At 51.7% G+C, this 14,827-nt stretch overlaps 1 protein-coding gene across 1 annotated transcript; it reads right to left on the reverse strand.

The window, feature by feature from the left end:
• Positions 1-5,693: 5,693 nt before the first annotated feature.
• Positions 5,694-13,362, reverse strand: LOC139831737 (uncharacterized). The gene is made up of 3 exons (XM_071821059.1): positions 13,122-13,362; positions 12,407-12,927; positions 5,694-5,714 (listed from the first exon to the last, which is right to left on the reverse strand). Exons 1-3 carry the CDS (start codon positions 13,360-13,362, stop codon positions 5,694-5,696), a joined length of 783 nt encoding a protein of 260 aa, XP_071677160.1.
• Between the last annotated feature and the right edge of the window lie 1,465 nt (positions 13,363-14,827).

Below are 14,827 nucleotides of genomic sequence, written 5' to 3' on the forward strand. Positions count from 1 at the left end.
CCGAATCCGGGTGGATATGCTCTTGTTGTGGACCCAATCATGAAAGGGCCACAAACTCGAGTAAAGTTCAGCAAAGTGCTGATAGATAACGGCAGCAGCATAAACATCATGTACAAGCACACCATGCGTACGTTGGGCATAACAGAAAACATGCTTCAGCCAACGCGCACAACGTTCCACGGGATCGTTCCTGGCTTGTCCTGTGCCCCGATAGGAAAAGTCCGGGTGGACGTGGCATTTGGAGGACGTGACAATTGCCGGGTTGAAAATGTTGAGTTTGAGGTGGTGGATCTAGACAGTCCTTACCATGCGTTGTTGGGAAGACCAGCACTGGCAGCTTTCATGGCTACCACTCATACGGCTTTGTTATCACCAGAATTTGACCGAGTCAGAGGTGGGCCGCGATCAAGATGGGTTTGAAGAATATACATGGTAGAATTACGTGAATCGGCCTGTTATGCTGAGTTTGGGCTAGTTTGCCCTTGTATCTGTAATTATAGTAGATCGCATCTTAGATTAGAAAATAGAGTTTTACCCGTGCACGGTTAGGTGCACACCTGAATTAGAAAGTCCCTTGGACTATAAATATGTATCTAGGGTTTATGGAATAAACAACAACCAACGTTCAACCAAACAAATCAATCTCGGCGCATCGCCAACTCCTTCGTCTCAAGGGTTTCTACCGGTAAGCGACATGCTGCCTAGATCGCATCTTGCGATCTAGGCAGCACAAGCTCCACGTTGTTCATGCGTTGCTCGTACTGAAGCCTTGTTGATGGCGAGCAACGTAGTTATCATAGATGTGTTAGGGTTAGCATAGTTCTTCGCCTAATATGCTATCGTAGTGCAACCCTTGCATATCTAGCCGCCCTCACACCTATCTTAGGTGTGGGGGCGGCACCCCGCTTGATCATTGTTTAGTAGATCTGATCCGTTACGATTGCTCCTTGTTCTACAAGGATTAGTTTAATATCTGCAATAGTTAGGCCTTACAAAGGGGGGGAGGATCCAGCGGCACGTAGGGTGTCGTTCGCTAGTCCTAAACAGGATGTTCCGGGGATCAACTTCGTGTTGGTTTTTAGGCCTTGTTTAGGATCGGCTTACGATCACCGTGCGTGGCCGCGAGGCCCAACCTGGAGTAGGATGATCCGATTATGCGGTGAAAACCCTAAATCGTCGTAGATCTCATTAGCTTTATCTTGATCAAGCAGGACCACCATATATTCGTGCACCCCGTACGAATCATGGGTGGATCGGCTCCTTGAGCCGATTCACAGGATAACCTGAGAGCCGATCGAGGCTCGTATTTAATGTTTACGTGTATGCCATGCAGGAAACTAAGCGAGGCATCTCCATCACCTTCCTGGCCAGGTATAGGTCAGGTGGCACGCACTTGCAATCAGCATCGGACGTGTGACCAGAAGGCTTTGCGGGCCGTCGCTCGGAGGGACCTCAGCCAGCCGCAGCTCTAGGTTGTTCCCGGCTCTACCGTGTTGACCGTCGCTGCCCGCCGGTGGGTTTTGACAGACAACACATTCTGGCACGCTCGGTGGGACAAGCTTCTACATCAACCACATCGCCATCTACATCTGAGATGGCGGACGGCACGCCAGTCACCTACGAGGAGCTGCCCGACGAGCTCAAGAAGAGGTATGACGAGATCAAAGTCACCCTCGAAGCCGACCTCATCGGCTCTTTTCAGAGAACCCGTTCCCATGGCATCAGATGGAAGGGGTTCTCACCGCAAGGTGCACTCGATGGGATAGACCTCTCGCCCGTCGGAGGAACGCACCAGGTCCCTGCGGCGGGAGATCAACTACTTGGTGGCTCACTCGCTACACCGTCACTCGAGAACCTGGTCAACACGTTGGAGCGTGTCGCTCTTCACGTGATCCAGAGATCATGAGGCACCCGCACTCGCCGTCAGGGACCAGCTCTCGGGACGCATCAAGGAGAGTTGCCACTCCGGTCCCGTCCACCGCTGCCATATGCCTTGGCAGCACTGAAGTGCCGGCTACACCGGCATTCGTCGTCTACAAGATTGGTGGTGACCCTAGTGACTACCGCTTCTTGCCCGAGGCGCCTAAGGAGATCCCTCACGGTACGCGTGCACGTATGTGCCGATTGTGGCAACCGGGCACTCACAAACCAGGCCACAACATCGGGGACTTCGGGAAAACAGGAGGAACGTCGCCGACGAGCTTGAGAAGCGTACGTGGCTAACTAAGTACGCCACCCCGACGAACCTCCAGAGCTCAGCTCCTGCAGTTGGCTCAGAGCTGGAAAAGCAAACATGGCTGGCTAAGTACGCCACCCCGGCGAATCTTCAGAGTTCAACTCCTGCAGCCAGCACAACGGATCAGATCAGCACCATATTGAGAGACCAGTTCGGCATGGTGCCGAAAAGAAGGGCCATCGGCTATTCCAAGCCGTACCCCGACGACTACGAGATGATCCCGCTGCCACCTAAATATCGGCTCCCTGATTTCTCCAAATTCAGTGGATCAGATGGTTCCAGCTCCATCGAGCACGTCGGCCGATATTTGGCGCAACTAGGACCGGCTTCAGTGTCGGATCAACTACGCGTGAGGCTCTTCTCACAGTCCCTCACGGGATCGGCTTTCGGATGGTATACCTCTTTGCCACCAGACTCCATCCGGACTTGGAAGCAGTTGGAAGAGCAGTTCCATATGCAGTACCATTCAGAGGCTTCCGAGTCTGGCATTGCCGATCTAGCACAATTACGTCGAAGCGCAGAGAACCGTGACAGAATCACATCCAGCGCTTCAGGGAATCTTAGGAACCGATGCTATTCGGTTCGTATAATCGAAAAGGAAGCGCCGAGTTGGCAGTAGCAGGCCTTGCAACACAGCTCAAGGACATGGCCTCCCAAGCGGATTATCCCTCACCGGCGCACATGGTTCAGAAACTATCGGCATATGAACAGCGCCACCGGACTGTACCAAGACAAGTTCAAGCGTGCGTAGTCCTGGTCGATGCGAGGAAGATGAAGTTCCTGCGGGAGATCAAGAGGTAGCAGTGGCTGAATGGACTCGGGGAGGAACCCCCGTGTCCTGCAAATGGGTAAAGCCACCAGGCCCACCCAGGGGATTTGATTTTGACGTGACCAAGACTGAGCAAATCTTCGACCTCCTGCTCAAGGAGAAACAGTTGACGATTCCTGAAGGTCTCAAATTCCCCACGGTGCAAGAGCTGAACGGAAAGCCATACTGCAAATGGCACAACTCGCTCTCCCATGCCACCAACGACTGCAGGGTATGGCGTCAGCACATCCAAGCGGCGATAGAAAAAGGGCGTCTAATTTTCAACCAGTACGCCATGAAGGTCGACACCCAGCCCTTTCCCGCCGTAAACATGGTGGAGTGCACTTACCCTGAAGGTTGCCAGCCAGGATCCTCGTTCAGCATCAACATGGTAGGACCTGGGAACCACTCTGGCAAAGATGGAGACGAGGGCAGCTGCTCTCATAGCAAGGACACAGAGGAGGCCGCTCCACGCGATCGGCTCCATCATGATGGCAAGCGCTACGTCACAGAGGGAGAAGTGAAGAACATAAGATATCAGCGACCCCTCTCTGATCACCTCCTCAACAAATATGTGAGTCAGTATGACCAACGCCGACGATCCACCGATGATGATGAAGGAGATCGTCTGGCAAGAGAAGCCAGAAGACATCGTCGGCACGATCGCGATGAGGAGGAGCACGAGCGCCGTGCCACGGAAAGATCAAGGGAGCAAGATGACAACGCCAGGCACTGGGACTGCCCCTTCTTCAGACACTGCTGGGATTCAGGAATGAGCCGATTGCCCACAATCGACAATTGCCCAGAATGCAACCAGAAGAAGAAGGAGGCAGCCAACGTGTCTGTGTTCAGGCGCTTAAGGCCTCTCCCGCCACAAAGCAAACGTGCTGAGTCCCCTCGGTGGGCAGATCTCGAGGATCCCGAAGACGAGGGACAAGAAGAAGAAGAAGACAGGTACCACCGTCCAAGGTGGTGCCCTGACGGACTCAGCCGTTCCCAAAAACGCAGGGTTCAGCGATTGCGCGGCCTGGAGGAAGCTGAAAGGGTATACTTGCATACTTTAAGGAAGGCACGACCTGATCTGGCTGCGAAAGTTCAGCGGACCCTAGATGAAGAGGGTCGTCCACGGAAAATGGAGTGGCGCCCCAAGCAAAGGAAAGCCGATGATGAAACATCGGCTGGTACGAACATGGTGTTTATCCTCCCTGCGGAGTTCAGTGCTCCAGGATTAGACGAGGTACCCGTGGCACAACTTGACTGCGGCCCACGGCCGGTTATCTTTGAGAAGCCACGAGAAAGGAGCTACAGACATCTGAAGGCCTTGTATTTGCGAGGTTATATCGATGGGAGGCCTGTAAATAAGATGCTGGTGGACACCGGAGCGGCAGTCAACATCATGCCGTACTCTATGCTACGTCGGCTGGGACGCTCTAGCTCAGATCTAATCAAGACCAACGTGACATTGAGCGATTTCAACGGCCAAGCGTCTGATGCACAAGGTGTTCTGAACGTGGATCTGACCGTAGGAAGGAAAACTATCCCTACAACGTTCTTCATCGTCGATAGCACGAGCACTTATGCTGTTCTGCTAGGAAGAGATTGGATCCACGCCAACTGCTGCATTCCCTCCACGATGCACCAATGCATAATACAAAGGATGGAGATGAGGTAGAGGTCGTCCAGGCCGATGACTCAGCCGAAATTTCAACGGCTGGCATGAACGCATGGGAAGCAGCAGGCCAAGAACCCCTCTCAGGTATCAATTTGGACGACTGCGAGCGCATCGACGTGACGAAGGGAAGGGTTAAGCTGGTTTTATCCACTGGCCTGACCATGTAGCTGAAGCGAAGCGATGATCAAACATGGCGAGGCTGATCCCTGTGATCGGCCCCAAAAATCTTTGAAGGGACATTACAGAACCTTCAGTCAATGCTTCAATCATCATGGAGGCCGATCCCAGCAATCGGCCAAAATTATCCTCACCACATGTTCTGCTTGTGTTCGCCCTTGTTCCTACCGGAGCCGACGTATGAATTACAGAGCCGATATCTGCCATGACCTGACAGATTCGGCTCGGGGGGGCACCTAAACACGATGAACTTGGGAACAGATGCAGGAGGACATGTGTGCAATGAAATATTGGGGGCCGATAGGAGAAAATCGGCCAGTAAAAAATTTTTTTTGGTACAGCCGATGCAAGGGCATCGACTTTAGAATTGAGAAGCAGCCAATGCACAACCATCGACTCTAGTGGAATTATGCGAGGTTTACTGAATCTCCACCAAATCCAGGCCAACTGTGGTGCCTTCTGCTTCTTCGCAGGAGTAAAACAATGGAAGTTTCTTCAGCTGCTTCGAGCCGATCCGGGTTCCTGAACCTTCTTGTCGAGGATTTCCAACCTTTGATACTAGTTCAGTCGTGTTGACAGAAGGGGTATATCGGCTGTCTAAGGAAGAAAGGGGATCGGCTTTGGCGCATTCTCTCTGACATTCTCGCCTCGAGTAAGGCTCGGGGGGCAGCAGGCCTGGTGGATACTCTGTCTTGTTCTGTTCAAGGAGCCGATTGGGATACCATCGGCTGATCTTTCATTGCAACCTTCTTCATAAATGATGAGTATTGAAGAGGACCATTGGGTTTGGTTGGAAGGATTCAAAGGTTTTCCTGAAGATTCTACATTATCCACCAGATTTCAAAATCATCAGTTGAAGGGAGAATTGTAAAGGACTGATGCGTTGCTATCGGCTCATTACGCATTGGCAAAGGGGGCGAATCGGCAAGGTCAGCATGAGAGGGAATCGGCTAAATTAAGCTCAAAGGAAATCGGCAAAATCAAATTGGGGAAAAGTTCTTCATTGATAGGCGAGATTTCTTACATAAAAAGAGCTGATTGCTCTCAAAAGGAAATACTAGGGGATACATTGCCCCATCTACTGCTACTGGCCCTATACTAGAGGTCCTATCTACGGGCCGTCACTGCACTCGTCGTCGCCGTCGTCGCCGCTGTCGGCGCTGCTCCCGACGGGCTCGTCGTCGCTCCAGTGGCCGCCGACCGGGCCCTCATTGTCCTCATCTTCCTCGTCAGCGTCATCGTCGCTGTCGAAGTCGCTGAGGTTGCCCGGCCAGGGGCAGAACCGCTTGGCCGGCGGCTCGTTGGAGGAGGTGTCGTCCTCCTCCTCCTCCTCCTCCTCTTCCTCCTCCACCTCCTCGGAAGAGGTGAAGTCGTAGGAGAAGCGGTCGTCGTCGCTCTCCTCCTCCGTTTCCCCGCTGGCGAGGAAGCGGAGGTCGCTCTCCCCGTCGGTCAGGGACTTGTCGTCCTCTGACCAGATGGAGAAGTCATGGCTAGACTCCTCCCCGGCCGCAATGGCGCGGCGGGTGTTGGCCGCGTGGACCTCCGCCGGGTTGTACTCCGGCGTCGGCTCACGGGACGTGGAGGACTGGCTGGAATGATCCGATGGAGCAGAGGAGGAAGAAGACATGGTGGCGCAGGAGGGCTTTTGGAGTGCTAATGCGAAGGAGATGCAGAGGAGAACTGTTCATAGCGGTTAAATAAAAGGGGATATAGTGGAAATTCAATGCCACAGCAGTTTCCGAGGAAGTGGTGCCTAAAGAAAAAAAAAACTGCCAGGTCACGCGGAGAAGTTGAGAAGGCAAGGCATCATGATGAATGATACTGCAACAGTTCTGCTACGACATGACCCGACGAAGGAAAGCAGAGTGATTTTGGAATTACCAATTCCAAAACCAGGGGGGCATGTGTTATCACCAGAATTTGACCGAGTCAGAGGTGGGCCGCGATCAAGATGGGTTTGAAGAATATACATGGTAGAATTACGTGAATCGGCCTGTTATGCTGAGTTTGGGCTAGTTTGCCCTTGTATCTGTAATTATAGTAGATCGCATCTTAGATTAGAAAATAGAGTTTTACCCGTGCACAGTTAGGTGCACACCTGAATTAGAAAGTCCCTTGGACTATAAATATGTATCTAGGGTTTATGGAATAAACAACAACCAACGTTCAACCAAACAAATCAATCTCGGCGCATCGCCAACTCCTTCGTCTCGAGGGTTTCTACCGGTAAGCGACATGCTGCCTCTTGCGATCTAGGCAGCACAAGCTCCACGTTGCTCATGCGTTGCTCGTACTGAAGCCTTGTTGATGGCGAGCAACGTAGTTATCATAGATGTGTTAGGGTTAGCATAGTTCTTCGCGTAATATGCTATCGTAGTGCAACCCTTGCATATCTAGCCGCCCTCACACCTATCTTAGGTGTGGGGGCGGCACCCCGCTTGATCATTGTTTAGTAGATCTGATCCGTTACGATTGCTCCTTGTTCTACAAGGATTAGTTTAATATCTGCAATAGTTAGGCCTTACAAAGGGGGGGAGGATCCAGCGGCACGTAGGGTGTCGTTCGCTAGTCCTAAACGGGATGTTCCCGGGATCAACTTCGTGTTGGTTTTTAGGCCTTGTTTAGGATCGGCTTACGATCACCGTGCGTGGCCGCGAGGCCCAACCTGGAGTAGGATGATCCGATTATGCGGTGAAAACCCTAAATCGTCGTAGATCTCATTAGCTTTATCTTGATCAAGCAGGACCACCATATATTCGTGCACCCCGTACGAATCATGGGTGGATCGGCTCCTTGAGCCGATTCACAGGATAACCTGAGAGCCGATCGAGGCTCGTATTTAATGTTTACGTGTATGCCATGTAGGAAACTAAGCGAGGCATCTCCATCACCTTCCTGGCCAGGTATAGGTCAGGTGGCACGCCCTTGCAATCAGCATCGGACGTGTGACCAGAAGGCTTTGCGGGCCGTCGCTCGGAGGGACCTCAGCCAGCTGCAGCTCTAGGTTGTTCCCGGCTCTACCGTGTTGACCGTCGCTGCCCGCCGGTGGGTTTTGACAGACAACAGGCTTACCTCAAGATGAAGATGCCGGCACCTCATGGACCCTTGACTGTGGTGGGAAACTATAAGGTCTCACTGGAAACTGCATCTGCCGGATCGAAACTAGCGGAATCGCTGGTGATCGCGGAGGAAAAGAAAAGAATGCAAACAGCTGTTGCGCTGGCTCAGTCCTCACAATTGAGCTTAGCGGCAATGAGTGGAAACTTGGGCTCACCGGCATTCAAGCCGACGAACGAAACAAAGGACATTGTGCTGGATCCGGCTTACCCAGAGCGCACCGTTCGCATCGGTGCCGGACTCGATCAAGCATAGGAAAGCGCGCTTGTCAGCTTCCTCCGTGAGAATCGGAATATCTTTGCCTGGTCAACTGATGATTTGGTAGGTGTTCCGAGGGAGCTGGCTGAGCACTCCTTAAACGTCCGGAAATATGCCAAGCCGGTGCGACAACCCTTGCGCCGGTTCGCTGAAGATAGAAGAAAGATCATAGGAGAAGAGGTAACCAAACTGCTTGTTGCCGGATTCATTGTGGAGGTCACGCACACAGAGTGGCTGGCCAATCCGGTAATGGTTGAAAAGAAAAAAGATGAGAACCTGGAGGCAAAAGCTCTGAAGGTGTGGCGCATGTGCATCGACTACACCAACCTAAACAAGGCTTGCCCAAGAGACCCTTTTCCTTTGCCACGGATCGATCAAGTGATTGATTCAACCGCTGGGTGTGAGTTGTTGTCCTTCCTGGATGCGTATTCCGGTTTCCACCAAATTCCCTTGAAAAAGGAAGATCAAATAAAAACTGCGTTCATTACCCCGCACGGGGCTTATTGCTATGTCACTATGCCCTTTGGTTTGCGCAACGCCGGTGCAACGTACCAGCGCTGCATGCAAAAATGCTTGTTTGATCAAATTGGAAAAAATGTGCAAGTCTATGTAGACGACATTGTGATAAAAACTAAGGTAAAGAACACCTTAATCGATGACATCCGGCAAACATTCGATAACCTAAGACGGTTCCGGATGAAACTCAATCCAGCAAAATGCACCTTTGGTGTCCCTGCCGGCAAGCTGCTCGGCTTCCTGGTGTCAAGCCGGGGCATAGAAGTCAATCCGGTAAAGATCCGGGCGATAGAAATAATGACTGTCCCTCGAGAGCTAAAAGATGTGCAAAAGTTTACCGGAAGCTTGGCATCGCTAAGCCGGTTCGTGAGCAGGTTAGGAGAAAAAGCTCTGCCACTCTATGCTCTGATGAAAAAATCCGACAAGTTCGTCTGGACCCCTCAGGCAGACGCAGCGTTTAAGGAACTGAAAACAATGCTAGCCACAGCACCCATACTGGCTTCACCTCTAGAGAGAGAGCCTATGCTATTATACATAGCGGCAACAAACCGGGTTGTGAGCGTAGTGGTTGTAGTTGAAAGAGAAGAGGAAGGAAAAACCGTCCAGAGGCCGGTATACTACCTGAGCGAGGTGCTCTCCCTCTCAAAACAAAACTACCCTCATTTCCAAAAGATGACTTATGGTGTGTACATGGCCGCCACAAAACTCAAGCACTACTTTGAGGAACATCCTATGAAAGTGGTAAGTGAAGCACCAATCTCCGATATCATGTGCAACAAGGATGCTAGCGGAAGGATTGCAAAATGGGCAATCCAGATATCACCATACGTGCCGGCATACGAAAGAAGGGATGCCATCAAGTCACAAGGTTTGGCTGATTTCCTCGTTGATTGGGCGGAGATGCAGAACAAACCGCCAGATCAGAGAATAGAATACTGGAAAATGCACTTTGATGGATCCAAGCTCAAAGAGGGTCTAGGTGCCGGTGTGGTACTTACCTCACCAAAAGGAGATCACCTCCGGTATGTTTTGCAAGTACATTTCAGGGCATCGAATAATGTCACTGAATATGAAGCTCTGATCCATGGGCTCAAGGTCGCAAAAGAAATCGGTGCACACCGGATCATTTGCTATGGAGATTCAGATCTTGTGGTACAGCAGTGTTCCGGGGATTGGGATGCAAAAGATGCCAACATGGCCTCGTACCGGTTTCACGTGCAAAAGATTGCCAGATTCTTCGAAGGATGTGAGTTTCACCATGTGCCGCGCGCAGAAAATGAGGCCGCGGATGCTTTGTCCAAGCTGGGCTCATCCAGGCAAGAAATTCCTCCCGAAATAGCTTTGGCTCACTTAAGAGCACCGTCGATCAAACCAAGCCCGGAATCAGAATCAATTTTTGTACCGGAATCACATGTAGTACCCATGGATATTGATGAAGGAAACCCGGGGACTGCACCGGTAAACTCGAGGGATCAAGCTCCGGCAAGCTCGGGGACTGCTGTACCCATACCGGAAGAAATGATGCTGGTAGATAGCATGGAGATAGATGCACCGGTGTTTTTGGTTCGAGAGACACCGTCGTGGGTTAAACCTATTAAGGAATTCCTGGTCAACGGCACCTTGCCGGATGACGAAAATGAGTCAAGGAGGATACAAAGAAGGTCCAAAGCATATACATTCATCAATGGTGAGGTGTACAAGAGAAGCGTTACCGGTGTCCTTCAAAGATGTGTGGAACCGGAAGAAGGGAAAGAAATGCTTGAGGAAATTCACCAAGGAGAATGTGGGCATCATGCTTCATCAAGGGCGCTGGTAGCAAAAGTATTCCGGCATGGATTTTATTGGCCCACTGCTTTGGAAAACGCTGAGGATTTGGTAAGAAAATGCAACGGCTGCCAAAGGTACGCCAAGCAAAATCATACCCCAGCATCCGGTTTAAAGACAATACCGTTAACATGGCCGTTCGCCGTTTGGTGCCTTGACATGGTTGGCCCATTCAAAACTGCAAGGAGCAGCATGACCCATATCTTGGTCATGGTGGATAAGTTCACCAAATGGCTAGAAGTAAAACCTATCGCAAAGTGTGATGGGCATACAGCGGTGAAATTCTTAAAAGATGTCATTTTGCGGTATGGATACCCGCACAGCATCATCACTGATAATGGAACCAACTTTGCTCAAGGTGAGTTCAAAAGGTTCTGTGAGGACAACAACATCCGGTTGGATTTGTGCTCAGTGGCACACCCACAAGGCAATGGCCAAGTGGAAAGAATAAATGCTTTGGTGCTTTCCGGTATCAAGCCTAGACTCATCGATGCAGTGGAAAAGTCACCGGGATGTTGGCTCGATGAGCTACCATCAGTTCTGTGGAGTATAAGAATGACTCCAAACCGGTCTACCGGATACACTCCGTTCTTCATGGTTTATGGAGCAGAAGCGGTCATACCAACCGACATCATTCATGATTCACCAAGGGTACAGCTCTATACTGAGCAAGAGGTCAAAGAGGCCAGAGAAAATGATGTGGACTTGCTAGAAGAAGCAAGAGAGCTGGCTTTGGCAAGAACAGCCATTTACCAGCAAAACCTCAGACGCTATCATAACCGGAAGGTTAACCCGAGAGTTTTCCGGGAAGGAGATCTCGTGCTACGCCTAGTGCAGCGCACTGAAGGCCGGCATAAGCTTCTGCCACCATGGGAAGGTCCCTTCATTGTAAGCAAGGTGCTTCACAATGATGCATATTACCTGATCGATGCACATGAGTGGAAAAAAGGAAAGGCGGACAGGTCCGGAGAGGAGAGCAAGCATCCATGGAACGTAGCTCTGTTGCGTCCTTTCTACTCTTGAAGTTGTGGTGTAAGAAGTTCCTTTTTGTACCTTACATGCTATGAATAAAAGATGCCGGAACCTTGAATGAATCTCGGGGACTACCCCAATAATATTGCATGTAACTTGTTTATTTTTTCAGTTTACCGGTTGCTTATTGAATGTTTTTTCTTTCCGGTTTAGTAGTGTGCTAAATCCTACCGGAGTCTTCGACTCTGCTGCTGTCCGCAAACCGGCTTCATGGCAGGCAAGATAAACCGGTAGGGGATAAGCACATGAACTGCGAAGAGGGAGAGCAGGAAAGAACAATCCGGAAAATTTAACTAACCCCGGTCTAACCGGTTTTTTGCAAAATTTCAAAATTATTTCTAAGTTCAAGAAAATGCTTGTTTGGTGAAAGAACCTTGTGCTCATACGCCAAAGAACGCCCAGAGAAGGCAGGCAGAGCCAAGGCAAAAGAACCAAGTGTGCATCAAATTGGATGCGGAAACAATTTGGAAATCTTTGCAGTGCAGGATAAAATCAAAACCAAGAGCAAATATGCTAAGGCAAACATAAGATAATTAACACCGGTATAACTTACCGGCATAAAATGTTGTACGGCAACCACAAGCAGACTTAAAGTTTTACATCATAAGCCCCGGCATACCGGGGCAGAATTTAACAAGCATTGTTTTGAGGCAAACAGGACCAAAAGACATATCACAGGCAAACATTTAATAAAAGATCATCAGGCAGCAGGGGCTTCCGGAGGAGCGTCGCCAGCACCAGCGTCGTCCAGAGGCTCCTCATCGGCTTCATCCTCCTCCTCGTCGAGATAGTCCTTGACGTCAGGAGGGGGAGGGATGAAGGTGCACATGTCGGCGTACTCCGCAATGTGGTACGCACGATCCTGCCGCTTAGCGGTGAGGATCGGGTCCAGATCGGTTTCCGCGCCTTCGCGCACGCCGGTAAGGGCGTCCAGGTTAAGCTCCGGGTACCAGGAGCAAGCGACGCGGAGAGCAGAGTCCGCTCCAGCACGGGCAGCAGAGCACTGCCACTCGCGGATCCTCTTGCCGGCGCCCATGAGACGATCGCTGATGAGGGAGAAAGTGTCCGGCACCACCTCGCCCGGCCATAGAATCCTGAAGAGCTGGGTAGCTACATCAGGGATATCAGATAGATTGCGATCTATTGCGCGCATATGAGACACCCGCGCATTCAGCGCGAGCAGATGGTCATAGGGCGTCCATGGCACGGCGAGATTCGCTTGGCCTTGGGCAGTGCGGTGCTCGTCAACCTTCTTGACAGCGTACCTCTGGGAGTCCGGAAAGAGGCCTGTGCAAAGAAAGAAAAAGGCTAAGGAAAGGAATCCGGAAGAAAATGCATCCGGAAGAAAAATGCATCCGGAAGGAAAGATGCATCCGGAAGGAAAGATGTAACCGGGAGGCAAGATAGCGAAAAAGAACATGAAGTCGGAAGAAAAAAGGATCATATGCAGTAGTCAAAGAATGCAAAGGGAAAGAACTTACGGTAGGCAAGGGTATCAGTTTGCTGGATCAACTGGTTGCACCCCTTCTGCTCCTCCTCCAGGCGCGCAGCTCTCTCCTCGGCACCCTTCCGGGCCTTGGCCAGCTCCTCCAGCTCAGCTCGCAACACCACGGTGGCGTTGCTGGCGTCCTCCAGAGCCTCGTCCAGCTTGGCCACTGCAGCCGCTTCAGCAGCTTTGAGGGCCTTGGCGTGGTCAAGCCCCAGCTGAATGAACTTGGACATGAGCTCCTGGTAGCTGGTCTTGTGGGCGCTCAGCTCCTCCTGGTGCTGCCGAATGAGCTGGTCCTTCTCCCCTGTAACCGGAAAAGAGAGTGTTAACAAGGTTATGCTAATAAAGATGAAAAGGAAACTGAGTAACAGGAGAAAGGAGAAAATCATACGTTGGGCGGCGGCGAGCTGCTCCCTGAGAGCATCGATGGAAGCTTCCGGGATCACTGTTAAGCGAAAATTATAAATATCAGAAGGAAAAAAGGGTTTCCGGTAAAAAGATGCCGGTTGTACAAGATTACCTTGGCACTTATCGTGTGCCTCAGCGAGCTCCCGATGCTCCCATAGAAGCTCCTCGAAGAGGGCCTTCCGAGCGTCAGCCGTGAGCTGTTCAAGGAAAAGAAATAAGTTCAGTGTTGCGCTAGGAACAAAGTTCTTAACCCGAAACTCGGGGACTGGCAGTGCCGGTTTTGCGCGTTTCTAAGATAAGTTTTGCGCTAAGAACAAAGTTCTTAACCCGAAACTCGGGGACTGGCAGTGCCGGTTTTGCGCGTTTCTAAGATAAGTTTTGCGCTAAGAACAAAGTTCTTAACCCGAAACTCGGGGACTGGCAGTGCCGGTTTTGCGCGTTTCTGAGATAGGTTGTGCGCTAAGAAGAAGGTGTTTAACCCGAAACTCGGGGACTGGCAGTGCCGGTTTCACGCAAAATTTTAAAGTTAAGTTTTGCGCTAAGAGCTGCGCTCTCACCACAAAACTCGGGGACTGGGAAGATAGACAAGAGAGAAACCGGCATGAACTAAAAATAGAGCAAAGCCGGAAGCAAGGAAACCGGTAAAGATTGAAAAAAGTTAGTAAAACGTACCATCAGGTTGTTCGTGGAATCGTACCACGCGCTGTCGAGCTCTTTCACGGCGCTGCGAAGCCGCATGAAGTGCTCCTCGGAAGACCGGTCCCTGACAGGGTCAGGTGCCGGCAGCCTGTCCTTGCCCAGGCCGCGGGTCGCCGGAGTCATGTCCGCGGCGTTCCACTTTTGGGCGTAGGGCAGAAGATGCCCCAGGTCCCGGCCTTGGCGCTGGAACTCAGTTATACGGCCAAGGAGGCCGGTGGCCTTCGTGGCGGCATCCTTGGCGGCCTTGGCGACGTGCAGCACCAGGGGCTGCTGGCCGCCGGAAGGGGCGCTGGAGGCCGTCGCCTTCCCCTTGATCAGCCTGGAGGTCTTGGGCGGCGGCGCAGTTGGAGCGGCCCTGGAGGGCTTGGCGCGAGGAGCGTCTGGCGGCGGCATGAGGATGGTTCGTGGAGAAGGGGGAGCGCTAGGCGCCTCACCCGAGTTGGAGCCTTCCGGCGCGGAAGATTCCGGCGCGGAAGTTGTCATCTTTTCAAGGACGGGAGGAGCAGGAGGCTCCGCCCACCCAGCAGCTTCTTCTTCTTCGGCGCCGATGTTGCTGGCGCCGGTATCTTGGTTCTCAGGGAAAGAGGAAAG

Source organism: Lolium perenne, chromosome 5 (genome assembly GCF_019359855.2).
Source record: "Lolium perenne isolate Kyuss_39 chromosome 5, Kyuss_2.0, whole genome shotgun sequence".
Lineage (NCBI taxonomy): Eukaryota > Viridiplantae > Streptophyta > Magnoliopsida > Poales > Poaceae > Lolium > Lolium perenne.

Coding starts and splice junctions, on each gene's coding strand:
- LOC139831737 (XM_071821059.1), bottom strand. CDS start 13,362: ATGTCCAAGTTCATTCAGCTGGGGCTTGACCACGCCAAGGCCCTCAAA. Junction 12,928..13,121: donor AACTGATACCCTTGCCTACC/GTAAGTTCTTTC, acceptor TTCTTTGCACAG/GCCTCTTTCCGGACTCCCAG. Junction 5,715..12,406: donor TCGACGAGGAGGAGGATGAA/GCCGATGAGGAG, acceptor TGGATAATGTAG/AATCTTCAGGAAAACCTTTG.